The following is a 27,907-nucleotide window of genomic DNA, read 5'->3' as shown; positions in this document are numbered from 1 at the left end:
AGAGACCAGCACACCCCCCCCTCCGCCCCCGGCAGTGGCTTCTAGGTGGGAGTGGGGGGATTGGGGAATCTCTGTGCGCTGCCCGGGGTGAGGGAAGCACGCGGAGCCGCCTTGCCACCCCCCCCCATCAGGGGCATGCAGAGACATGGGAGCAGCATGGGGCCACCAGCCGTGGCATGCAGGTAGCCTGCCTGCCTGAGCCCTACTGTGCTGCTGGTCGGGACTAGGGGGCAGATTGTCAGATGAGATTTGTCCTGCATTTTGGGGGCCCCCTGTTGTTGGGGGCCCCATGCCATCTCACAGTTTGTTTCATGATAAATCTGTTCCTGATTACAGAATAGGCAACGTATCCAGAAAGTGTCATCATTTGACCAGTGCATTCTGACAAACATTCATACAGATCAGACAGATGGTCCGCAAATGCAGTTTATAATGTGGAAAGAGCCACAATTAACCAGGGCAGAGGAGTGGTCATGTAACCCACTGAGGAGCATGTCACAGGACTCCCTGTGTTCACCCTCAGCAGATGTGTTACAGCCCAATTTAGAGAGCACTGGCTCATCAGCTCAAGCTCTTAGGGAGGTCCCTAGTTCAGTCCCCTGTGTCAGCTGAGATGTTCATTGTCATGTGGATTCAAGGGAGAGACATCCCATGGCAACTGGCATCTCGGGGCATGGCTACGTAGAATCATAGAAGATTAGGGTTGGAAGAGACTTCAGGAGGTCATCTAGTCCAACCCCCTGCTCAAAGCAGGACCAACACCCACTAAATCATCCCAGCAGGGCGGTGTCAAGCCAGGCCTCAAAAACTTCTAAGGATGGAGATTCCACCACCTCCCTAGGGAACCCATTCCAGTGCTTCACCACCCTCCTAGTGAAATAGTGTTTCCTAACCTCCAACCTAGACCTCCCCCACTGCAACTTGAGACCATTGCTCCTTGTTCTGTCATCTGCCACCACTGAGAACAGCCGAGCTCCATCCTCTTTGGAACCCCCCCTCCATGTAGCTGAAGGCTGCTATCAAATCCCCCCTCACTCTTCTCTTCTGCAGACTAAACAATCCCAGTTCCCTCAGACTCTCCTTATAAGTCATGTCCCCCAGCCTCCTAATCATTTTCATTATCCTCCACTGGACTTTCTCCAATTTATCAATGTCATAACATTTCTTCCCAGATCTGGACCTTAGCGTCCAAAATATGGGTGTTATCATGAAAACCTCCAAGCTTAGTTACCAGCTTGGACCTGGTAATTACTGCCACCAGCTAGGAATTATACAGTGCCTAGCTCACTGTGGTCTCCCCAAAACCTTCCCTGGGGGACCCCCAGACTCAGATGCCTTGAGTCTTACAACAAAGGGAAATAACCCGCTCCCCTTGTTTCCTTGTTACCTCCTCCCATGCTCCCCTCCCTGGGTGACCCTAGGAGATTCCCTGCTTCCAGTCCTGGAAACACAAGTACCGAGAGATCTAATCTCTCTTCCCCCTCCCAGAGGGTATGCAAAGTCAGGCTTAGTAAATCTAACACAAAGAGATTTTCCCCCTGACTTCTTCCTCCCACCAATTCCCTGGTGAGCTGCAGACTCAATTCCCTGGAGTCCCCACTAAAGAAAAAACTCCAACAGGTCTTAAAAAGAAAGCTTTATATAAAAAAGAAAGAAAACTACATTAAAAATAGTCTCTTGTAGTAAGGTGACAATATACAGGGTCAATTGCTTAAAGGAAAAAAATGAATAAACAGCCTTATCCAAAAAGAATACACTCCAGCAACTACACACATGTAAATACAAAAGAAAACAATATAAACCTATTGTCTTACTATTCTTGTACTTACAACTTGGAAACAGAAGATTAGAAAACCTGGAGATAGAAAAATCACTCTCAGAGCCGAGAGGGCACAGACCCAAGACAAAGAACTCACACCCAAAACTTCCCTCCACCCAGATTTGAAAAAGTCTTGTTTCCTGATTGGTCCTCTGGTCAGGTGTTTGGTTCCCTATGTTAACCCTTTACAGGTAAAAGAACATTAACCCTTAGCTATCTGTTTATGACAATCAACATCCTTTCTGTAGTGGGGGGCCCAAAACTGGATGCAATACTCCAGATGTGGCCTCACCAGTGCCAAATAGAAGGGAATAATCACTTCTCTCGATCTGCTGATAATGCTCCTATTAATTCAGCCGAGTATACCATTAGCCTTCTTAGCAGCAAGGGCACACTGCTGACTCATATCCAGCTTCTCATCCACTGTAATCCCTAGGTCCTTTTCTGCAGATTTGCTGTTTAGCCAGTCAGTCCCCAGCCTGTAGCGGTGCATGGGATTCTTCCTTCCTAAGTGTAGGACTCTGCATTTGTCCTTGTTGAACCTCATCAGATTTCTTTTAGCCCAATCCTCCAATTTGTCTAGGTCACTCTGGACCCTATCCCTACCCTCCATCATATCTACCACTCCTTCCATCTTAGTGTCATCTGCGAACTTGCTGAGGATTCAATCTATCCCATCATCCAGATAATTAATGAAGATGTTGAACAAAACTGGCCCCACGTCTGACCCATGGGACACTCCAATTGCTGCTGGCTGCCAACTAGACATCAATCGAGTCGTTGATCACTACCCATTGAGCCCGACAATCTAGCCTGCTTTCTATCCACCTTATAGTCCATTCATCCAATCCATACTTTTTTAACTTGCTGGCAAGAGTACTGTGGGAGACCATATCAAAAACTTTGCTAAAGTCAAGATATATCATGTCCACCACTTTCCCCATATTCAAAAAGCCAGTTATCTCATCATAGAAGGCAATCAGGTTGATCGGGCATGACTTGCCCTTGGTGAATCCATGTTACCTGTTCCTGATCACCTTCCTCTCCTCCAAGTGCTTCAGAATGGATTACTTGAAGACCTGCTCCATGATTTTTCCAGAGACTGAGGTGAGGCTGACTGGTCTATAGTTCCCCAGATTCTCCTTCTTCCCTTTTTTAAAGATGGGAACTACAGTAGCCTTTTCCCATTTGTCCAGGACTTCTTCTGATCACCACAAGTTTTCAAAGATAATGGCCAATGGCTCTGCAATCACATCCACCAACTCCTTCACCACCCTCGGATGCATTGCATCCAGCCCCAGGAACTTGTGCATGTCCAGCTTTTCTAAATAGTCCTTAACCTGTTCTTTCACCACTGAGGGCTGCTCACCTCCTCCCCATGCTATGCTGCCCCGTGCAGCAGTTTGGGAGCTGACCTTGTCTGTGAAGACCAAGGCAAAAAAAACATTGAGTACTTCAGCTTTTTCCACATCCTCTGTCACTAGGTTGCCTCCCCCATTCAGTAAGGGTCCCACACTTTCCCTGGCCACCTTCTTGTTGCTAACATACCTGTAGAAACCCTTCTTGTTACCCTTCCCATCCCTTACTAGCTGCAACTCCAGTTGTGCCTTGGTCTTCCTGATTATACCCCTGCATGCTCGAGCAATATTTATATACTTCTCCCTAGTCATCCATCCAAATTTCCACTTCTTGTAAGTTTCCTTTTTTTAATTTAAGCTCACTGAAGATTTCACTGTTAAGCCAAGCTGGTCGCCTGCCATATTTGTTATTCTTTCTGCACATTGGGATGGTTTGTTCCTGTGCCTTCAATAAGGATTCTTTAAAATAGAGCCATCTCTCCTGGATTTCTTCCCTCCTCATATTAGCCTCCCAGGGGATCCTGCCCATCAGTTCCCTGCCCAGCCAGCTACTGCTTAATGTGTCTGTGGCTTATCTGGATGTGGAGTGTCAGGTACAAGCAGGTGCCTCTCATGTCCCTTTGCACCCTGTCTCCCCCCCCACAGCTGGTTGGGAAACTATTTTTTGGTGGTGTGAAAAAAATCTCAACAAATGCAATTTTTTATCATGGTTGTCGAAAGCTTTTCTTTAGTGTTTCAAGTTTTCATCAAACCCTCATCTTGTTTTTTTGGCAAACTGGATTGATTTTTAATTGCTGATTTTAATTGGCAGGCAGGAAATTATTTTAATCATCTTAATTCAGAGGGCTCTTGATAAATTGGAGAACTGAGCTACAGACCACAAAGTGAAAATCAACAAAAAAGCAAATTCAATTTTAGGTTGCATTAACAGAGGCCTCGCATGCAAGTCACAGGAGGTGACAGTACCTCTCTACTTGGTGCTGGGTAGGCCTCAGCTGGAGTACCGTGTCCAATTTTGGTCACCAATGTATAAAAAGGATGGAGAGAAACTGGAAAGGATCCAGAGGTCAGTGACAAAGGTGATCAAAGGGATGGAATGGAATGCAAGCCATATGCGCAAAGGCTGAAGGAACTGGGTACGTTTAGTTTGGAAAAGAGGGGACATGATAGCAATCTTCAAACACTTGAAAGGTTGTCATACAAAAGATGGAGAAAAGTGGTTCTCTCTGCGATGGGTTCAAACTACAGTATAGCTGATTGAGATTAAATCTCAAGACAAACATCCTCACCGTTGGAACAGTAGGACAATGGAACAGATGCCTAGGGGGGTTGTGGAAGCTTCTTCACTGGAGGTTTTCAAAAGAAGGCTGGAGCTACTTGTCTTAGACTTTAAGGTCAATAAGGACCATTATGATCATCTAGTCTGACCTCCTGCACAACGCAGGCCACAGAATCTCACCCACCCACTCCTGTAACAAACCCCTAACACATGTCTGAGTTATGGAAGTCCTCAAATCGTGGTTTAAAGACCTCAACGTGCAGAGACTCCTTCAGCAAGTGACCCGTGCCCCACACTGCAGAGGAAGGCGAAAAACCTCCAGGGCCTCTGCCAATCTGCCCTGGAGGAAAATTCCTTCGTGACCCCAAATATGGCGATCAGCTAAACCCTGAGCATGTGGGCAAGACTCACCAGCCAGCACCCAGGAAAGAATTCTCTGTAGTAACTCAGATCCCACCCCATCCAACATCCCATCACAGACCACTGAGCATATTAACCTGCTAATAATCAAAGATCAGTCAATTGCCAAAATTAGGCTATCCCATCATACCATCCCCTCCATAAACTTATCAAGCTTAGTCTTGAAGCCAGATATGTCTTTTGCCCCCATTACTCCCCTTGGAAGGCTGTTCCAGAACTTCACTCCTCTAATGGTTAGAAACCTCCATCTAATTTCAAGTTTAAACTTCCTCATGTCCAGTTTATATCCATTTGTTCTTGTATCCACATTGGTACTGGGCTTAAATAATTCCTCTCCCTCCCTGATATTTATCCCTCTGCTATATTTATAAAGAGCAAGCATATCTCCCCTCAGCCTTCTTTTGGTTAGGCTAAACAAGCCAAGCTCTTTGAGTCTTCTTTCATATGACAGGTTTTCCATTCCTTGGATCGTCCTAGTAGCCCTTCTCTGTACTTGTTCCAGTTTGAATTCATCCTTCTTACGAAGATCAGAACTGCACACAGTATTCCAGATGAGGTCTCATCAGTGCCTTGTATAACGGTACTAACACCTCCTTATCTCTACTGGAAATACCTTGCCTGGTGCATCCCAAGACTGCATTAGCTTTTTTAACGGCCATATCACATTGGCAGCTCATAATCATCTTGTGATCAACCAATACTCTGAGGTTGTCCTCCTCCTCTGTTACTTCCAACTGAAGTGTCCCCAATTGATAACCAAAATTCTTGTTATTAATCCCTAAATGCATGACCTTGCACTTTTCACTATTAAATTTCATCCTATTACTATTACTCCAGTTTACAAGATCATCCAGATCTTCCTGTATGATATCCCGGTCCTTCTCTGTGTTAGCAATACCCCCCAGCTTTGTGTCATCTGCAGACTTTATTAGCACGTTCCCACTTTTTGTGCCAAGGTCAGTAATAAAAAGATCCATCCCAAAACCGATCCCTGAGGAACTCCACTAGTAACCTCCCTCCAGCCTGACAGTTCACCTTTCAGTATGACCCGTTGTCGTCTCCCCTTTAACAAGTTCCTTATCAACCTTTCAATTTTCATATTGATCCCTGTCTTTTCCAATTTATCTGCTAATTCCCCAAGTGGAACCATATCAAATGCCTTACTGAAATCGAGGTAAATTAGATCCATTGAGTTTCCTTTGTCTAAAAAATATGTTACCTTCTCAAAGAAGGAGATCAGGTTGATTTGATACAATCCACCTTTTGTAAAACCATGTTGTGTTTTGTCCCAATTACTATTGACCTCAATGTCCTTAACTACTTTCTCCTTCAAAAATTTTTCCAAGTCCTTGCATACTGCAGATGTCAAACTGACAGGCCTGTAGTTGCCTGGATCACGTTTTTTCCCTTTCTTAAAGATAGGAACTACGTTAGCAATTCTCCAGTTGTATGGTACAACCCCTGAGTTTACTGATTTATTAAAAATTCTTTCTAATGGGCTTGCAATTTCATGTGCCAGTTCCTTTAATATTCTTGGATGAAGATTATCTGGGCCTCCTGATTTAGTCCCATTAAGCTGTTCGAGATTGGCTTCTGCCTCGGATGTGGTAATATCTACCTCCATATCCTCATTCCCATTTGTCATCCTACCATTATCCCTAAGTGCCTCATTAGCCTCATTAAACTGAGGCAAAGTATTTGTTTAGATATTGGGCCATGCCTAGGTTATCCTTAACCTCCACTCCATCCTCAGTGTTTAGTGATCCCACTTCTTCTTTCTTTGTTTTCTTCTTATTTATATAGCTATAGAACCTTTTACTATTGGTTTTAATTCCGTTTGGAAGGTCCAACTCTACATGGCTTTTGGCCTTTCTTACTTTATCCCTACATGTTCTGACCTCGTTAAGGTAGCTTTCCTTGCTGATCACTCCCATCTTCCATTCCTTGTAGGCTTTCTGCTTTTTCTTAATCACCTCTCTGAGATGCTTGCTCATCCAGCTTGGTCTACAACTCCTGCCTATGCAGGCTTCTGATAGTTTCTGCAACTTTGACTTGAAGTAATTCCTGGCCTCCTCCACCTTTAGATCCACAAGTTCTTCAGTCCAATCCACTTCCATAACTAATTGCCTTAATTCTTTAAAGTTAGCCCTTTTGAAATAAAAATCCCTAGTCCCAGATCTATTTTTGTTTATCCTTCCATCTAGTTTGAACTGAATTATCTCACGATCACTTGAACTAAGGTTGTCCCTGACAACCATTTCTTCTATGAGGTCCTCACTACTCACTAAAACCAAATCTAAAATGGCATCCCCTGTTGTTGGTTCTTCAACTAATTTGGTGAAGGAATCCATCAGCTATCGCATCTAGAAAGATCTTAGTCCTCTGATTATTACTAGCACTTGTCCTCCAGTCTATATCTGGGGAGTTAGTCTCCCATGATCACACAATTCCCGTTAGTGTTTACTTCATTAAAAACATTAGATGATTTAGATGGTTTAGACACAAGAAATCCTACATCTTGCCAGGGGTTAGATTAGATGACCCTTGTGGTCCCTTCTGACCCTGTGGTTCTATAAAAAGCAACAGAGAGTCCTGTGGCACCTTATAGACTAACAGACGTTTTGGAGCATGAGCTTTCGTGGGTGAATACCCACTTCGTCAGACGCATGGTTCTTTGTTTTTCATTTGTACTTTTCATTTATTTTCCTAAAGAAAGGTTGATCTTTTTCATTGGTTGGTAGCCATTAAAACATGTTGATTTGCCAATAAATGGAACCTTTACACTAAACTTGGTGTTTCCTTTTGCTAACTAGGAGACTACACTATATGTATTGCTTATTTAAGCAGTTGTTTAGCTTGACTTACATTTATTCAGATTCTTGATTTTTAATATTTTATTGTGTTTGGAAATGGTTAATGATACCATTCTTATTTACTAGATTAATTTGCTTGTGATTGGTTCAGGCTCTGTTTGGATTGTCATTCAAATTGAATTTAAAATGCACAAAAACAGCATTTAATTTTTTAAAGTTAAATTACCTTAAATGAGCTGGTACCATAAGCAAAAAAAATTAATCAAAGCATGACTTGCATTTAAAATAAATTGATTTGTTAAACATAGGAAGTATTATCGGTAGAAGTAGTATATTGAATTGATTGTTTTCAGTTATGTCTGTCAAGATTTTAGAACTAGTAGATCTCTTCCTCTAACACTTTGTTTTGGTTCATAGACTGGAAGGGGAAAACAAACTTTTCTGCTTTTTTATCTCCGAACTGGTTTGTTAACTTTGAATGAACTGGTCATTGAACTGAACTGGATGAACAAACTGAAGTGAAGAAAATATTCTTTCTGTACCCCCAGAGGAAACTCCTACTGTCAAAAGCTGCTTTAGCACTACAGCAAATTGTGATTCCAGGTCTTAGGCAGTGACTTCCACCAGTTCAGTGGTTTAAACGTTCTTAAAATTAGTATTTCTTTTTGGTGTTCAATTTAAATGATTTTAATAGATTATTATAAGTTTAGGCCTTAACATAGGTTTTTAATTTCAAATTTAATTTTACATACTTTTTTTAAAATTAACCAGTATTTCATTTAAATAAAAAAAAAAAAAACCATTGGTTCTTTCTTTAAAAAAAAATCGATTTCTGTGCCTGGTTTTTGAATACCAAAACCAATAACCCAAAATTTACAGTTTAAAATAGAAAAAATTTGATTTTCGGTTGTGAAAACCCCCAAAACGTTGTTTTTTAGGAGTTTTTGGCAAAAATATGAAACTTTTTGACTGATCCAGAATTTTTTTCATGTGAAAATTCCACGTCAAACAAAAAAAGTGGACTTTTTGATCGGCTCTGCCCTCCTCCCCTGCTTTAGGTGCCATGCCACTGACTTAGGGGTTTGGATCAGGGCCTGGGTGCTGTGACTTTCTTAGTAGTGGAACCATACTTTTCATGCCCTTCAAGTCCCCTGCACCCTGCTGTATCACCCCCATTCCCTCTCCCAGCCATGCAACCCGCCCACGCCAGCCAGGGAACATCAGCGGAGGATTATCCTGATACCTGAGGAACCCACCCCAGCAGCAGATCAGCCTGGGGCCTTTCCCTGCACCCATAGTAGACTTGTTGCCTGGCCAGCAGCAATGAGAGCTGCCTTTTCTTTGCGGCCTGTCTGCAATGACCTGGGACACGAAAGAGAAGCACGTTCCCCACACTTGTTCTTTCTTTGGCTTCCAACCCAAGCCCCAAGAGACGCTTTGCCCTGGTACAGCGCCGTTTGTCAGACACTCTCAAAGCATTGCGCCCACATTCATGAAACCGTGCATCTCCAGTTTTGAGGTGGGGAAAGTGAGGCGCGGAGCGGCAAAGTCCATGCTGAGTTGGTGGAAGAATCGGGATGAAAACTCAGAGCTTCCGGCTACCTGATCCCTCGTTCTAACCATTTATTTTGGGTGGTGTCATGGTTAAGGCACTGGACTGGGTGTCTGTAGCTCTCAATTCTATTTCCTGCTCTGCCCTGTGTAACTGGGTACCTCAGTTTCCCCTCTGTGTGATGGCAGTAATAATCCTTTCCTTCTCCATCTTCCCTGTTTAGATTTATAAACTCTCCAGGGCTGGGACAATCTCTCACTAGCTGTTTGTACAGCACCTGACACAAAGAGGCCCTGATCTCAGTTGACTAAGGTAACACAAAGAACTACAATGACCAGCCTGCCCCTCAAACTAGGCTTTGTTCCCATGGATTCAGTTCCTTTCTCTTTGGCACCTTGTTATTTTAATTCTGTGGTCGGTGTTGTTGCTGCAAAGTGTTCAGTGCAGTGGCAAAGGTGACCATGCAACCTGCATTTCTCCCCCCTTCCAGGTAGGGTTTCTGAAGATACTGCACAAATACGAAATCACATTTCTTCTGCCTCCCATTCAAAGGCTGGGGAAGGACGTCTGTGCCATTCTGCTTCCAAACCTTAACCTTAAAGTCATCAGCATCACACCAGTGGCTGAAGGTAAGACCTGCCCCTCCGGCACCAGCCTATGGAGGTTCAGAAGGGCAAATGTGTTTACTTGAAGGTAGTTTTATTTGTATAGCCCCTGTGATCCCCAGGTGCTCTGAACGCCTTTCTTTCCTTAATGCCCCCCACATAATGGCTTCATGGAATGACGGGGTATCAGCATGTGACATGCCAGATGTAAGAAGGCGTTAGGGGAGTGCACGCATGCAGCCAGCTGAGGATCGATTTCATCCTCCCAGCTGGTCCTTTAGGTGGCCAGAGCCTAGCAGCAGTTACGGAAACCAGGGCTAGCAGTAGAATTCTTTTGAAGGTGTTGACCAGCACGTGGACAAGGGTGATCTAGAGTACTTGGATTTACAGAAAGCCTTTCACTAGGTCCCTCACCAATGGCTCTTAAGCAAAGTAAGCAGGTATGGGAGAAGAGGGAAGGTCCTCTCATGGATCAGTAACTGGTTGAAAGAAAACCAAAGTGTAGGAATAAATGGTCATTTTTCAGACCGGAGAAAGGTAAATAGTGGTGTCCCCCAGGGATCTGTACAGGGACTAGTCCTATTCAACATATCATAAATGATCTGGAAAAGGGGGCAAACAGTGAGGTGGCAAAATTTGCGGACGATACAAAATTACTCAAGACAATTAAGTCCAAAGCTGACTGCAAAGAGTTATGCAGGGATCTGGCAAAACTAGGTGACTGGGAAACAAAATGTCAGATGAAATTTGATGTTGGTAAGTGTAAAGTAATGCACACTGGGAAAAAAATAATCCCTACTATACATACAAAATGATGGGGTGTAAATTAGCTGTTACCACTCAAGAAAGATCTTGGAGTCATTGTGTAGTCATAGTTCTCTGGAAACATCTGCTCAATGTGCAGCGACAGTCAAAAAGGCGAACGGTCAGTTCGCCATCATTAGGAAAGGGATAAGTAATAAAATAGAGAATATCATGATCCCTCTGTTTAAATCCATGGTACTCCCACACCTTGAATACTGTGTAATTCTGGTTGCCCCATCCCCCCAAAAGATATATTAGAATTGGAAGAGGTACCTGTGACACTCTGCACCCCATTTTCATCAGAGTGGTTTGATTTGTGATATGATTATGGCATGATTATGATGCATCTTATACAGAATGTGTAGTGAGGTGTCAATGGAAAAGGCATGGTTTGCTAATATGATTATCCTATTAGCATGAATGTCTTGTTTTTATATCTGGAGTTATGAATATTGACTCTGTATCTTTATTTCAATGTGCTTGTCATGGGTAACACCCACAAACCTTTACATCTGTTCCGCCACACACTGTGAATGGTCTATTCAAGTTGAATGCCCATCAGTGAAGATAATGGGCCATGGGGAAAGCTTATCTTCACCCAGTGAATCGTCCTGGGGACACTGCAGCCAGCCTGTGGATACTGGCTGCCATGACTCATCGGGACACGCAAGGGCTTGTGACTAGATCATATGACACCGAACTCCTTTTTGGTACCTGTATTTTTCCACAAACAAGGCTGGGAGCTCGGCTTGGAATAAAGGGTTCCCGCCCTATGGAACAAGCTGTGAAAGGGGAAAGTGACATCACCAAAGGGCCTCACTCCACACACACAGACTGAACTAGGGGAAGTGCTGGCCCAGGCAGGGAAGAAGGAAGCCTGCCTGTGCATGGAAGCTTGGTGGCCTGTTTGTACTATCTAACAGGGTGAGACACTGCTTGATTCAAATCCTATATAGTATATTAGGCTTCTATTGAGTTTTAGTTTATTTGCTAGGTAATCTACTTTGATACATTTGCTTTCCCTTATAATCACTTAAAATCTACCTTTCTGTTGTTAACCTGTTTTATATTTTATCTAAGACAATGTGGTTTGAGTGATGTGCTTGGAACAAGAGTCCGTGCACTCTGGAAGTGGCGGACAGAGTAATAAACTCACATACTGGTCAGGCTTTTGACCAGGGCAGGACGGTACAGCTCTGGGGTCCTAGGCTGTGGAGGGAACCCGTCACAGTACCGAGAAGGACAACAAAAATCATTAGGGGTTTGGAACAGCTTCCATATGAGGAGAGATTCAAAAGATTGGGACTGTTCAGCTTAGAAAAGAGACTAAGGGGGGGGATATGATAGAGGTCTGTGAAGTCGTGACTGGTGTGGAGACAGTGAAAAAAGGAAGTGTTATTTATCCCATTACATAACACACGAACTGGACATCACCCACTGAAACTAATAGGCAGCATGTTTAAAATGAACATAAGGAAATATTTCTTCCCACAATGCACAGTCAACCTGTGGAACTCATTGCCAGGGGATGTTGTGAAGGCCAAAAGTATAACTGGGTTCAAAAAGGAATTAGATAAGTTCATGGAGGATAGTCCATCAATGGCTATTAGCCAAAATGGGCAGGGATTGCAACCTCGTGCTATGGGTGTCCCTAAACCTACTGCCAGAATCTGGGATTGGACAACATGGAATGGATCACTTGATAGTTGCCCTGTTCTGTTCATTCCCTCTGGGACACCTAGCATTGGCTACTGTCAGAACACAGGATACTGTCTAGATGGCCCATTGGTCTGGCCCAGTATTGCCATTCTTATGACTAACCCAAAAGGATCCCCAGAATGTGCCCTTAAAATAGAGATGTTCCTGCCTTCCAGGGCACATAGCTTCCCTGCCATCAGCATGGTACCCGGGTGTGGTAGAAGCCATTTAGCACTTGATTAGGTTGGCGCCCACTGCAGCTCTCTGATGTGAATGTAACATGATTGTAAAGTGACACCCCCTAGTGGCGGGTTCAAAGAGCAGGTGAAAGTCTACTCGTGCTGGCAACTGGAGCCACTGCTTGGTGCAAGTGGCAGATGTCTGTGTTGTGCTGCTGAAGGCGTGATGTTCAAACCCTGCTGTGGGACAGCATTATGGGCTGTGTGGGGCATCCCAATGACAATTGCAGAGGCCGTCACATCGGGTACCTGGGTTTCCTAGACCTGTATTTATTGAAGCAGTGCCTGTAGGCGCCAGTTGTCACTGGGGTCCCTGCTGGGCCATGTGCTATATACACATGTCCCGAGACTTCCCTGCCTCAACGAGCTCACTAACCACCAGACTGCTCTGCCTCCGCAGTACCCCCGCCCCACTCCTTCACTGGCTGATCCGGCTTCTGCATCTCATCTGGCCAGTGAAGTGGCAGTCTCAGGCTCCCAGTGGAATCCCAGACTGACCCTGGAGGCTGAAGGGACAGTAACACAGAGGAACAGGGACAGCATGGCAGGAAAGAGCCTCTTCCGTTCAAAACTTCGCTCTTGATGTGACTCTGCATTGAAGTGCAAGTGGTGCTTATTACCAGTGGCCAGTGAAGGGTTAATAAACCCTGGGGATTTTAACGCCCTGCTTTACTGCCTGAGATTTACATCTCATTGTCCACCAGCTCCTCCGCCCCATTCCAGCCTGCAGCCCTCCTTAAAGGGCCAGCGAGGATTCTTCTTGCATGCAGATGATTGTAGGGCCAGTTGGGCAGTGTCTGTGCTCCCCTTCTAGCCCCAGCAGAGGGGGTGTGGCTGAGGGAAGCAGGCATGGCCAAAGATGTCCCTCTGCTCTGGCTATTTCCCAACTATCTGACTGGTCTTTTGGGGCTGTGGACTAAATGGAATCTAAATTTGTCTAAATGGAATCCCAAGGGGAAAATTTTCAATTACAGGAGTAGCGCTTCCTTCAAAATGCTTTGAAAAATAAATTCATCTCTGTTCACCTGACAACCTGTCTCCTCCTGGCCTGGGTCATCAATGGCGTTTGAATCTGTGACCTGAACAGCAGCACAGATGTTTGTCACTTGAACTAAAGGAGTAACTCTATCAGCTGACAGCAACAGTAGGTAGCTATCCTCTATTGGACTAGCCACTAGAAGGGGACGTGACACACGTTGTTAGTGTGTTATGCTTGTTTGCGGTTTATAGTATTTGAGGAACACAGTTGAATAAGAAAATAAGGCACAGGGTCATCTGTGTCCTTACCAAGAAAGGAATAAATTCTGTTTTGAAGTTTTTGGGGCCAGTTTTGATCTTGGGGGCCCTTCTGTAACTTTGGAGCAACTTCCAAAGTGGGCAGATTTACACCGAGATCAGAATCTGACCCTCTTCACCCTGTTGTCCCTTTTGTTGTTTTGCACTAAAAATTCTTTTAACATGGGGAGAGAGGGCGTTTGAACCTCACTGTAGCCCAATAACTAGATTTCACCTGGCGTTCTGTATCATTAGCAGTTGAAGCCCATTGTGCTGAACCTATGTGAGTTTCTGCCATTGTGGGTTGACGCATGTTTCCTCTTTGAAGTGAAGCCTGATTCTAGCATTAATTTGTTCCCAACTGCAGTGAAAATTCTGGAGGGTTGGGTCATGTGGTGGAAACCGGCACAAGACAAACACAATCTTTTGTAGGTGTTCTTAGTAAGTATCAAGTTCTTGCACACAATGATAGTTTGTTGCTCTGTGCACTGAGTCGCAGTAGGCACTCCTCCCTGTGTGCTGACTTTTCGCATGCTGCCCACACATCAACGTGGGAATAATAGTGAACGTCCTTGAGTCTCTTCTGTCAGTCACTTGAGGTGGGGGGAGGGATGTGATTCTGCCTGTAGAAAAGGCATTAATCCTCCAATTCCATTGCTGAGTTTAACCACCTAATCTCATTCCACAAGTGGTGATCAGGAAACTCGTTCCTTTTGAAAGAATAGTATTCTGTGTGCCTGTGAAACTTTACACACCGCTTTGTCTTTGCCACGAAAAATCAGGAGCAGGATGAAAACTATGGGGACTGTTATTCTTAGTGTGCATTCTTTTAGCCCCTAGAGGCAGCAGTCAGGGCCCCAGCTGCACAGTCACGGAGGGAAAGGACAACCCTTGCACCAATTAGCTCAGTCGTGCATTATGACAACATGCCGCAGGGGAGGTGATACAAAGAGAGGGTGGAAGGCAAGAAAGCAGTTAAACAAACTGCGCAGTAAACAGATGCCCCAGCTCATGGCCTGCATAGGGGTTCGTTCCTCAGCATGGCAGAGGTGAATCTTAAGGAGGGATTTTTGCAGGGAGCTAAGGTGGTGGCTTTATGGATTTCTTTTTTGGAAGGGAGGGAGTTTACCTCCTGCATAAGGGATATTCTGGGAGGAACTGGGCTGGTGTTTGAGGAAGAAGCTGATTTGTAGGAACCTGGAACCTGCCAGACCGGAGCAGACCCAAGGTCCATCTAGCCCATTATATCGGACAGCGACCAGCACCAGATGCTGCTGAGAAAGATGTAAGAACCCAGCAGCAGCAGCTGTAGGATAATCGGCCTCTTGGATTAAGTTTTGTCTGGATTTCTAATAGCCAGGTTGACTTAATCCTGAAGTGGAAGCATGGTGGGTGCCAAAGACTGGCAGCTCTGGCGGAGCGAAGTGGTGCCAGTCACCATACACTTTCCAATGCAGAGCGCTGCTTTCTGTCTCTAGAAAGCAAACCCAGTGTCATTTGGTGCCAGTCAGACAATCTGCTTTAGCTAACCATAGAATAGTTCTGCATGTGGCACCGAATATCCCTCCGTCTCCCTCCGAATGTCCTGGGGACAGACACTCAGTTCGGGGGTTAAAGAGGGGAAGGGTTATCTACTTGTATGCGTAGCCGCTGCTGCCTGAAACCTCTGCTTGTGTTTGCCTCCACCTCTGTGTTACTGCCAAGTTCGGGGCTCTCCAGGCAACATTTCTGTTCTCTGCCCTCATGTGATGGAATATGTGATAGTGACTGGACTGTTTCCAAGCAGATCTTGTTTTCCTCCCACGTGTGTATAAATGTCCAGTAAGTACAAGATCTCGTTTCAAGTAGTGCATTTAGCTGCTGGGTTTTTCAACCACAGACTCCTTGGCTTCTGGAAATTGACTAAGGGACGGGATGTGAGTTTGGGCACAGATCTGGAGCAAAGGGTGGGTTGTAAACGGCACTGCTCAATGAGGCAGGGTGGCTCCCGGACACCCCTCTACATGGTTCCTTCCCTGTAGTTATTTGCCCCTGTCCTATACCAGCAGTAAATTAGTAACCCCGCATTCACTCTTCTGATTGGCTCAGCCGCTTGGCCAGTGAGTGAGAGCTCCTTTCCCCTCCTAGCACATCTGCTTTAGGCAGTGAGTAAAAACAAGTCTGTTGCATCTTACGTGCATTTAACATGCACGATTTCAGCTTTATGCGGTTGGCAAAAACAAAAAAAAAGAAGAGAAAAATAACAATTTAAATACTGTTTCTGTAGTGTGGGCGATTCCGCCCACCATTACACTCACTGTAATTTTGACTATATGCCGTTGTCGCTTTCCGTGCTGACTGTGGAACATAACCCTCGCGTAAGATGAGACAGACCTGTAATTACACTTCCATGCCTGGACCCAAGAGTCAGGTCTCCCATAAAGAGTATGTGGGCGGGGAGGGCGGGGGGCATTCTTTCTCCCTCTACCTCCCTTGCAGGGGTACAATGTCCAAGACACAATCTGACCCTGAGCTGTTTGCCGCTAACATCCTGCAGCAATCAGTTCCATAGCTTGTTAATGGAATCTTCACAGTTCTGGTAATAAGATTTGTTAGTGGCACTATCTCTGTTGTGGTGATGCTGAAAGCAATCCTGTCAGGACTGGGGCCCCACTGGGTAGGGTGCTGGGCCTGCACATGGCAAGACACAATCCCTACCCCCAGGGAATTTAGTTTCCAGTTTCTAGATTTTTTTTTTTTTTTTTTTTTTTTTTTTTGCCTCTGCAGCTGCAGAATGAAACGGGACGTGGTCATTAACCCAGGATATTTAACATCGTTCATTTGGGGTGATTGCCCTGGATTTTAATTAGCTGCAGAAAGAATCCCGGTGTTCCCGCTGGATTCTGACAGTGTAAAAGGCGGGTCACAGTTTGTGCTGTGGCTACTTTACAGCTGTCTCCTCTGACCCAGCATTCAAGGTTCTTTAGAAATGACCAGTTCAGCAGCATGCTGGAGTTGCAGTGATGGATTGGGAAGAGGGAGGTGCTGTTGTTTTGGACTTTGACCCTGTTTTGGGCCCTGCCGCATGTGCTGGGAGCTGATAAGACTGGACTGGAATGCCTGCAGCCCAGCACTTCCACTTCTAAAATTTCCTGGGGTTGATACAGATGGCATTAATTTCTAGTTCCCAAAGGGATTTTAAATTCCTGGTGAGTCACCCCTTCTCTGCCATTCTCAGCTCCAAATTCATCCCCAGGAAGGTAACAAGCACAGGCTCAACTGTCTCCCAGGGTTCCTCCCTCCTCAGTGCTCAGCCCACACCTTCAATCTTCTCTCCCCAGAGAGCCTCTCCCACCTGCTTCTGAGCCACTTAACCCTTTCCTAGCAGATTCCACAGCAGCTGACCGGGTGGGAGGAACCTTGCCAGCCCATTACATGGACCTGCCAAATGTTGTGGGGTCATCTTGTGTGGGTTCTGCATTTGGGGTGCACTGCTTGAATCATCGGGGTCGGTCATGGAGCTGTCCAGTCCTGCCCCTCCCTAGAGACGAAGTACAGGGCTCCATCCACACCATGCAGGAGCTTGCTCGTGTGTGTGTGTCTGCCACACCGTAGCAATCTCTGGCAAGGGGGCCTGTTGTGCCAATGACCTTTTCACCCTCCCAAGGCAGATGGAGGTGTTGCCGGCACAAAGTGCCCGAGGCCAAGCAACGGCGGGGGGGGGGGGGTTCGTTGCCCGGTGTGCCGCGCCAATAAACACACCAGGGTGGAGAAGCAAACCAAGTGTATTTGAGATCTCAAAGCGGTGCAGGGAGGCTGACGCCTCAAATCAAGCACACCTAACACAAGCAGTTTCCTCCTTTTATATCCCAGTTGCTTTCTGAGAACTGGCTATTACAGCCGAAAACTAACTGCTAACACTATATTTTTGCAGCTATTAGTACATTAGGTTACACTAGGTTACATAAAGTGTTTAACATGGAGGAACAATGGTTCATTGAGGCCTGAGCAGGAGGGCTTCATCGGCACTCATGATCTTCCACCTCCCGAGTTACCTAGGGTTATGCCTAGTGACACCAACAGAGGGGTGACAGTGCAACAACACAGCCCCCTCCCCTGCCCTGTGCTACCCCTTTAACAACTGGGGGAGGAGGCTGAGCTCCCTTCCCCATGGAGCAGCTGTGCAGGAGAGACCTGGCCTGGGTCCACGGAGAGGGTGGGAGGTCACTTGCATCTGTTCTCGGCTCCCATCTGGCCATCCGTGTGATCTGTCCATGAAGGCACACCCGTGAGGTGGCCTGATTGGCCCTTGGACTGGGGACTGCGGCTGGACCCCACCTTTGACATAGGGCCGACGGGCTTGTGCTGCCCCCCCAAGACTCTCACCTCCTTCTTGGGCCCCAAATTTTCAAGTTCCCAGAATGCATGTGCAAAATGCGAGGCCTGGGGAAGCTGAGCGTGCAGACCCTGACTCACGTGCACGTGAGTAGTCTTGCACACTCGTGTGTTGCTGCTTGTGTCACTGATCACACCCCAGTCTCTGTCAATGTCACTGGTTTTACCCCTGTATCTTCTCTCTCTATTGTTAAGACTCTCAATGTAAGTTGCATTTAACTCCCTTCTGTCGTGGTGTGTTTCCCTTTCTCTCCGGTCCCTCATCTCTTGTGTCAGCTGGAGGCACACCCCCACCCCCACGCCCCTTTTGTTCTCACTCCTGTGTTGCAGGGTACTTAGGTTTCCGTCTATCTTTTCTCCCCCTTGAGCATCTCAGCTGCCAGGTTAGCCGTGTAAATCCAGCTGGTCTGCATTCTGCTGCTCCCCTGTTCTGCATCAGTGCATCCTTTCCTGCCCCACCTCTTGTACCGAGTTGTCCTAGCCTCTCCTCACCTGCACTTGTTTCTGGTTTAATGACTGGGAGAGAGTGCTGGATTCTGCCCTGCTCTGGCAGCTTTGTGGGCTGGTTCTCTGACACACCAAAGCATTTCAACACTCAGAACTGGAAGAGACTTTTATAGGATCATCCCATTCATCATCCAGCCTGTACTGGAGAGTTTCCTACCACGTACTTCCAAACACTTGCATGTGATCCTACTAGTTCTTTGTACCGATAGCCCTTCTGTACCATGGATTTCAAAGCACTTGACCAAGCACGTGCTGCCCCATTTAGTTTAGGGGGGTGGAAACAGAGGTACAGAGAAAAGAAGTGACTCCCCCAAAGTCACATGGCAAGTCAGGAGCCTTGAACCAGGAGTCCAGACTTACAACGCTGTGCTTAATCCATTCGATTGCAGGTCACGCACTAGGATGGGACTCTCTGCAGTACTCCTGGTTGATGGTTTCCACTCGGGTGGCTTAGAAGCAGAGGGCTTTGCCGCTCCTGCCAGTGCTGTCGTGCACCCGATGACAAACAGGCACAAATTGCCTCTAGAGCAGAAGCAGATCAGACAGCTGATGGCTTTCGGGCGAGGGCTCCCAGCCGTGTAGGACAGTCAGAGACACTCGCTGGTTTCTTTCAGGAGCCCCTAGCTAGGGTGTTAGCTGTTTGTCTGAGCCCAGAGGCAGTGCCTTCCTCTCAGAGGAACAAGCCAACAGGGACCTCTAGCAAGGAGCAGGAATGGGGAAACAAGACTGCTGAGGGGCTATTGCTAACCTGGGGGTGGCATTCCTCACCGTAGCATTTCTGTGCCAGAGGTTAGACGGGCCAGGTGGTGATCCGGATACTTGTACATGAGTCAAGTAATAGGGTAGGGAGTCTCTTAGCTGCTAAATCTCCATTTCCAATCCAGCAAAGAATCCTGTGGCACCTTATAGACTAACAGACGTTTTGGAGCATGAGTTTTCGTGGGCGAATACCCACTTCTTTTACAGATCCAGACTAACACGGCTACCCCTCTGATACTTGATTTCCAATCCAGTCAGCAGGGACTGGGGGTTATTCCCTAGCTCACTCGGTTTGTGTGAAATGAGTTGGTGGGGTCTCAGTCCCAGCTGGCTCCCAATTAGCCATCTGAGCCGCCAGCATTTCCCGTGATAGGAAACAGATCTACTTGCCCAAGAAGCCAAGCGAATGCTCACAAATTCACTGCCAGCTCCACCCAGTGTTGGGAGCAGGAGGCCCCCGTCGGGGGGGAGAGGGGTTTTTGGTACTGTGGCTGCAAGGGGAGGGGGTATTGTTCATTTACCTGCCCCAGTGGCGTAGCCAGAGCAGTTAGAGCAAAAATCAGAGCACAAATGTTTGTGGGTCTAGCGACAAAGGTGAGAAAAACACTTTCTGCTCCGGCTCTGACCCACTCCATACCAGGACTGCTCTACCGGGCTTCGTTGTGTTTTCCCCTTGATGCATTTGGATGCTGAGTAGGACATCTGGGACCGGATCGGGGCAATGGGCCCTGCTGGAAACTGCCTTTTACTGTGTCCTCTGCGATTTCAATATGAGAGCCACCGAAACAACCTACAGTCAAAGCCCCGATAGCAAATTGTCCAGAGGGAACCACTCAAGTGGGCACCATAGGCTCCTCTCAACTCTCTCATCAGCCATTTCTTTCACAGCTCAGCACTCACTTGAGGGGCCAATCTTCTGGGGCACTTGGCTGCTCATACTGAGGTAACGGACCATAACAGTCCCTAGCTAGCTGAGCATCCTATTGCGGTCTGCACAGTATCATGAGGGTCCACAGAGCAATGCACAGGGTCAGACGCGCAGAGCAAGCTGTCAAGCTGGCTGGCCAGCCGAGGAGGGAATTGGGCAGCATTCACCAGAACCAAGATACAAGCGCTTGCTGTGTGACTCCTTAACGAGGCATCATGGGCTGGGATCTAGGGTGGGAAAAACCCTGCTCACCTGCGGGGTGGTCTAGTGCTTCTCCGCCACGCTCCCCACTGCACTTTTGATTGCTTATCTTCAAGGCCAGTTCCAACTGTCCCAGGCAGCGGTGGTGGGGTCCACCCTTGGGAGAATCAGTCAGCACTTCCCAGATCTCGGCGCCTGCAAAACTTGGCAATTTGTTAAATTTTCCCCCCATTCTTAAATTCATCCTGTTAAAGATTATAGGTGCCTGAAATGCTGTGGAGCTCCATTGGGTAGAGCACAGGACTGGGAGACCTGGGTTCTGTTTCCAGCCCTGCCACAGACCTGCTGTGTGCTCTTGCATGCGGGGGTGGTTTCTCAGTGCCTCAGTTTCCCCTTCCTCCCTCTGTGGGTCTGGTCCATTCAGACTGTAAGTGTTTTGTGGCAGGGACTGTCTCGCATTATGTATCTATGCAGCACTTGGCACAGTGGGGCCCGGATCTGAGCAGGGGCCTCTGTGGAACAAATAACGAATGGGCTGCCTCAAACCTAACTCTAGCATTGCTACCTTGCTAATGTAACCTACCCAAGGAGATCAGCCCCAAGAAGGCAACCGTGCAAGTTTATCCAGGTGGCATATCCTATGGGTCCATGATACCGTTTGAATTCTACATTACCCCGCAGCATCTGACATTCATTCTTGGGACGCTGCTCTGAAGGGCAGCCCAGCTTGTGACTCTCATGTGGAAATATGGTATCTGTCAGAGCTATCACCTCTCCTCTGGCCTGTGACAACTTTGCAAAGAAGTTGTCTGTATGATATCAGTAGCAGGACTGGAGGCTGCCAGCATGCCAAGCCGTCAGCATAATTCAACTGCTTCTGAGAGCAGCACGCCAGACGGAGCTGGCCCAGGTTCTGCCTTGGCAGGGAGATCCGTGACCCCAGAGCAAGGCTCTGAGAATGCTGGGACTCTAATTAAAGCTGCTGCATTTCACTAGGGATTCCTCCTAGTCCCAGGACACCGGGTTTCTTGTAAATGGATCAGAAGCCCTTTGAATGTTTCCTTGCAGCTCTCATTGATTCAACAGCTCGGCCTGGTACAGATGCTGACCTGGATGCATCGGCATCCTCACCTCCCCTTTTCAGATGGATACAGGCTGTGAGCCAGAACCACCCGCTAGTCACATGTTCCCCCCGAGATTTTCCGTCCTCTGCTAGGCTTTTCCACAAGACACTGCCCATAAGCAGCTGTGACGTTTTGAGATTGCCAAGCGGCTTCCCAAAGAGTTTGTTCAATGGATGCATTGGGGTGCCGGCAGGCTTCTGAAGTGAGACATGACTGATGCCATGTTGGAGAGGTTAACTCCAGCTTGGAAGCGAGTTGTGTCCCTGCCCTGCCTTTCAGTGGGAGCTTGTGTCTGTCCCCCACCTCGTACACTGGAAAACCTTCCTCTCGGGCTTTTTAATACAGAAGCTTATTGAGCGTCAAGCCTAACCTATAGCTATATATTAAAAGTAGCTCTTTGCCTGTTTGTGATGTTGAGACTCTGATTTCAAACACAAGCCACTTTGTGGGATCAAAGGAAAGTAGATTTCTGTTCTCTCCTCTCCCAAATCCATTGCTGGTCACTTGCATGTTTGATGGAAACAGAACATCCAGCTGATACTGTGCAGGAATCTCGTCGCGCTAATCAGTTTGTTCCAGCAGCTCTCTATAGTGACAAGCAACGATACGCGCCGTGCTCCGCAGGGCACGCGAGATTTACAGTTGTGGTTGGACCTCAGTCAAAGGTAAGTTAGTGCCACTGTGTGAGGTGCCAGAGATAACACAAGGAAATAAATTCCCAACTGTCTGCCAACACTGTGGGCTGCATCCATTGAATTCACCATCATTCAAATCTGTTCTTTTGCTTTCTCTGTCCTAGTCTGCTGAGGAAACTGAGCCCTTTCCTCTCTTCTGTCCCAAAATCTGGGCACCTAGGGCCTGATCCAGCACCCTTAGACCAGAGTTGAAAGTAAGCTGGTCCGGCCAGGCTGGACTGCACCGGCTTCCGTGGCCGGGATTAAAAGGGCTCTGGGCTCCCTGCAGCAGCAGGGAGCTCCAATCCCTTTAAATCCCTCCCGCAGCTTCGGCGGCCGGGCTGGGGCCAGGATTTAAAGGGCTTGGAGCTCCCCGCAGCCACGGGGGCTCCGGGCCCTTTAAATCTCGGCCCCAGCCTGGCAAGGCTCGGGGCTCCCCGCAGCCCTTTAAATCCCAGCTGGAGCTGCGGTGGGGATTTAAAGGGCCCGGAGCTCTGCTGCGGCCGGAGCCCTGGACCCTTTAATTTGCACCTCTGCAACTGGGAGCCCTGGGTTGATTTAAAGGCCCTGGGGCTCCCAGCCACAGCTGGTGCCCCAGAGCCTTTAAATCTTGAGAGGCCCCGCCTCTTCTGGTTGAGGCCACCTTCCCCAGATGAGGCCACCCCCCCCCCCCCCAGGACTCTGGCAGTACCAGTAAGTCCTGTAAGTTACTTTCACCCCTGCCTTAGACCCAAAGAATCCCATGGGCCTTGAATGGGGCTCTCAGTTCCGTTCATAGATGTGCTGCGCAGTGAACGGAGTGGGGGGTCTGGACAAACCCATGTGAAGAAATGTCCTGTAGAGTTAAGTTCTGTACCTGCAAAATGAAATCCTCTTCCCCGACCAAGCCAGGATAGCCCAGCTCCCACCTTCACATGTCTCCCCCCTGTGCTCTGCAGCGGCCATTGCAGTCCCAGGGTGCAGCGGCCTTGCACCTCCATCCTGCTCTGCTCTCCCCCCCCACGCTCTGCCCCCTCGTGCTGTCAGCAGGAGCTGCCCCTCAGAGCAGATGGTGGAGCTCTTTGGAGCTTCGCCTCGCAGGTGGGGCAGCTGGGAAGAGCTGCCCATGCCCGGGGTTGCCCGTTATCTCCTGCAGTTTGAAGTTTGGGGTCACCTCTCCAGCTGGAATGAGGGGTCTGGGTGCGGGAGCTGAGCCACTCCGGGGGGCTCCGATGGCATCGGTTGTTCCCCCAGCAGCCCGCTCTATCGCGAGGCTGGCGTGGGGTGGCGGACAGCCTGTGAGTGCCAGCAGGAGGGATCTGATGGGCGCCTGTCCCGTGGTTGTGTTGAAGCGCAGAGGGATGACTCTGCCTCCCCGCTCAAGCCTGTCAAGTCCCAGTTGGGAGGTGTGTGTGAACTCTCCTCTCCATGGCTCAGAACTCTTTCCTGTTGCGAGGCCCATGCGGGTTCCTCGGCCGGGCAGGCAGAGCGGATTAGCACAGCGCTGGGCACGTCTGGAACCACAGAGCGCTCCTGGGATGGTGGAAGCTCCGGGCCTTCTGCTTTTAGGCTTGGCTGATGTGCAAGGAATGATGGGAAACTTCTCTGCCACAATCTGGCCGTGGGCCCGGGGTTGTGCTTGGCTGGTGGAGGGAGTATTGGGTCTGTTAGTGGCGGGGGGGGGTCCTTGCCTGCCTCCCTTTGGGAGTGGCTGTGCACTCATCGCTCACAGGGGTAGAAGGGACCGTTCTGACCATCCGGTCCAATCCCCTGCATAGCACGGGCCAGGGAACCTGACCCAGGGATTCCTGCAGCCAGCCCGTTGCATGCCTGGCCCTGACCACCTGGCCAACTCCCACCCAGTATCCAACCTGCCCCTTGGGTTCAGATTCAAGAGACACGGAGTTTCTGGCTGCCTCAGCTCCTTGAGCCTGGGCAGATCTGGGCATGGCACAGATGCCGCACTGGGTATTCTGGTAGATTGTCCTGGTAAGACTCACCCCTCAGAAGGGGGCCCTTGCAGCACACAATCCCCTCTCGCACCCCCATCCCGAGGCCTTGTGGGATCCATTCAGGTAGGGCGGCATGGACAAAGGCATCACCAGCCTGCCCCTTCCCACTCTATAGGACACTGTCCAGGAACATCCATGGCAGAGCTCCAACTTTCGCATCTGCCATGCCCAGAAGCTTAGCAAGTTCTGCTGCTCCGCCCCATCCTGTCCCCATAGATAACGAGGGCTCACAAAATGCCTGGAAACAAAACCGCAAACCACATGTTGAGATGGTTGCGCCCTCTTGTTTTAAACTCTCTGCAGTGATGCTCGGTGCACTCTGGTTTGATCACCTGCAGGCAGGGTTTAAGGAGCCATTTTGTTTCAAAGGTTTGTCATGCAGCCACTGTTTTTCAAAGAGAATTTTAGATCAGCCATGTGGGGAAGAGGGGGATCATTAAAAGGCAGCCTTGGGCTTGCGTAGGCTGCAGAGAGCGAGCAGCTGACCCCAGCAGGGCTTTGATGCCTGGTATTGTACAGGGGGTTCTTCTGAAGCTGGAGTACTGGGTGTCTATACCATTAATTGGTAGATGGTATGGGTTTTGATAGGTCAGAGGGGTTTATACATCTAAAGGCAGTTTGTTCAGCTCAAAACTCTGCAGGGGTGTGTGCGCACATAAATACGCTCATTTACTTAAGTTGATGTTGACCAGGTGGCCGCGGCTCAGACTGAAACCTGTGAGGGGTCATGTCAGTTTTCTGCTGAGATCCGCAGAACTGGAAGTCAGTAAAATCCTTCCTCTCTCACTTTGAATGGGCTGCACAAAGCTCTCCTGGAATTCCCATCGGCAGTCTGATTCCTTCACTCCAATAGCAGAGCTGTACCCCTGCAAAGCCACTTTTGGTCCATCGATCTTGAAAGTGCTTACCAAGGTAGGTCATTGCGAGCCCCATTTTACAGATGGGGAAATGGAGACACAGGCATTGAGTGGAAACGGAGCATCTCCATTCCCAGCTCTGACCCAGAACTCCAGCCTCTTTGCTCCCCACCCGATGCCTTCTCCACTGGTGCACACAGACGAGTTAACTTGGACTGTGCAGGGTCACTTGTAGTAATGCAGCCTTCAGCAGTAGCAGTGTGAGGTGGGTGAGGCGTGGGATGGGAGTTAGAAGCTCTGGCTGCTTCTCCTGGGCAGGTTCCTACTCTGCCCTCACCAGTGGTATCTGAGCGCCTTCCAGCCATGCATTCGGCGATGGGGATCGTATCGATCCCGGGTGGTTTGTTCTCTCTCTCACCAGCTCCCCGGGGAGAGTTGTGTGTGCAGTGGAGAGGCTTGTCACGAGAGGGTTTTTTGGAACCTATTTACTAGGCCTGCACCGCGCCATGTTGATGTCAGAGGAGGCCGGCTGGAGAAGTGCACCCAGAACGGGGGAGGTTTGTGATGGTTCTTTGTCCGGGTGGGAGTTCGTTCCCCAGGCTGGGACCGGGGTATGCAGGCTCCCACCACGTCGGACCCAGCGTTCGTTCTCTCAGAGATGTATTTTCAATCTCCGTGAGGCCATTAAAGCACCTCAGGTGTTTCAGTTGATCCGAGACCCTCGAGAACGTTCCTCTCTTGCGGGGCAGTGGGCAGGGCCGAGCAGGTGGGATTTTATACTCTCCAGCCTTGGCCCAGGAGCCTCGCTTTAGCTTTGTGCTTCGCTTCAAGCAGTAGAAGAACCCAGGTTTGGCACTTGCCCAGCATCTTATCCGCACTCGCCGGGTGTGAGGCTCCTGGCTTGGTCAGCAGCAGACACTCCGAGCTCATCAGAGTGACAGTCTCTCTCCTGCATCTGTCACCGTCCCCAGTGTGCGTCTTCCTGAAGCTGTTAAGAATGAGCAGCTGGTGAGAGCAGCTGTCAGATGCAACGGAAAATGGTGAGTCCTACTCCTGAGGCGGCGGGTCTGGACACCTTGGGGACAGTCGCCCTGTTCTCAGCCAGCTCTCTTGGCTTGTCATTGATTTCCATAAGTCTTGGGAGATCTGGGTTCAAATCCTTGTTTTGCCACTGGCTTCCTGGGTGACCTTGGGCAAGTCACTCAGTCTCTGAGCTTTCATTCCCCAGCTGTAGCATGGGGCAGTCGCCTGGCCCTGCCTTACCAGGGTGCTGTGAGAAGAAATACATTAAGGATTCTGAGGCGCACAGATACTAGCGTAGTGTTGGTCAGATACATGCCTTGCACAGGTTCAGTTTATTTCACAATTCTGCTCTTGCTCTTCCTCTTCCCTTCCTCTCACCCGGCACTGGCTTTATCTCCATCCCTCCGCATGTTCTGTGCGCTGGGGCAACACCCTTCTCCTCCGCAGCATCTGCCCCTTGGAGGAAAAAAACCTTCTAGTGTGTCACATCTCATCTGAGCCATTCTCCTGTTTCCGTCGCAGCCCCTCAGCAGTTCATTATTGCAACCTACAAACGCATCTGCTCTAACCCCTCAGACAGAGACCAACACCTACAAAATCTCCTCCAAGCATTCTCAAAACTACAATACCCACACGAAGAAATAAGGAAACAGACCAACAGAGCCAGATGTGTACCCAGAAGCCTCCTACTGCAAGACAAACCCAAGAAAGAAACCAACAGGACTCCACTGGCCATCACATACAGCCCCCAGCTAAAACCCCTCCAACGCATCATCAGGGATCTACAACCCATCCTGGACAATGACCCCACACTTTCACAGGCCTGGGGTGGCAGGCCAGTCCTCGCCCACAGACAGCCTGCCAACCTGAAGCATATTCTCATCAGTAACTGCACACCGCACCATAGGAACTCTAGCTCAGGAACCAATCCATGCAACAAACCTCGATGCCAACTCTGCCCACATATCTACACCAGCGACACGATCACAGGACCTAACCAGATCAGCCACACCGTCACCGGTTCATTCACCTGCACGTCCGCCAATGTAATATACGCCATCATATGCCAGCAATGCCCCTCTGCTATGTACATTGGCCAAACTGGACAGTCTCTATGGAAAAGGATAAATGGACACAAATCAGATATTAGAAATGGCAATATACAAAAACCTGTAGGAGACACTTCAATCTCCCTGGCCACACAATAGCAGATCTTAAGGTGGCCATCCTGCAGCAAAAAAACTTCAGGACCAGACTTCAAAGAGAAACTGCTGAGCTCCAGTTCATCTGCAAATTTGACACCATCAGCTCAGGATTGAACAAAGACTGTGAATGGCTTGTCAACTACAAAACCAGTTTCTCCTCCCTTGGTTTTCACACCTCAACTGCTAGAAGAGGGCCTCATCCTCCCTGATTGAACTAACCTCGTTATCTCTAGCTTGCTTGCATATATATACCTGCCCCTGGAAATTTCCACTACATACATCCGACGAAGTGGGTATTCACCCACGAAAGCTCATGCTCCAAAACGTCTGTTAGTCTATAAGGTGCCACAGGATTCTTTGCTGCTTTTACAGATCCAGACTGACACGGCTCCCCCTCTGATA

General features: G+C 48.3%; 1 protein-coding gene across 6 annotated transcripts in view; it reads left to right on the top strand.

The window, feature by feature from the left end:
* The window catches only part of ADISSP (adipose secreted signaling protein), a 238,133-nt gene that overhangs the window by 181,900 nt on the left and 28,326 nt on the right, over window positions 1-27,907 (top strand). For all 6 annotated transcript variants that reach the window (XM_050943483.1, XM_050943482.1, XM_050943484.1 and 3 more), the window contains one exon: window positions 9,732-9,870. In XM_050943483.1, coding sequence (XP_050799440.1) covers window positions 9,732-9,870 — 139 coding nt within the window. The remainder of the gene's footprint in view (window positions 1-9,731; window positions 9,871-27,907) is intronic.

This window comes from Gopherus flavomarginatus, chromosome 3 (genome assembly GCF_025201925.1).
Source record: "Gopherus flavomarginatus isolate rGopFla2 chromosome 3, rGopFla2.mat.asm, whole genome shotgun sequence".
NCBI lineage: Eukaryota > Metazoa > Chordata > Testudines > Testudinidae > Gopherus > Gopherus flavomarginatus.
Note: the sequence above shows the minus strand (reverse complement) of the source record. Positions and strands in the feature narration are given on the sequence as shown.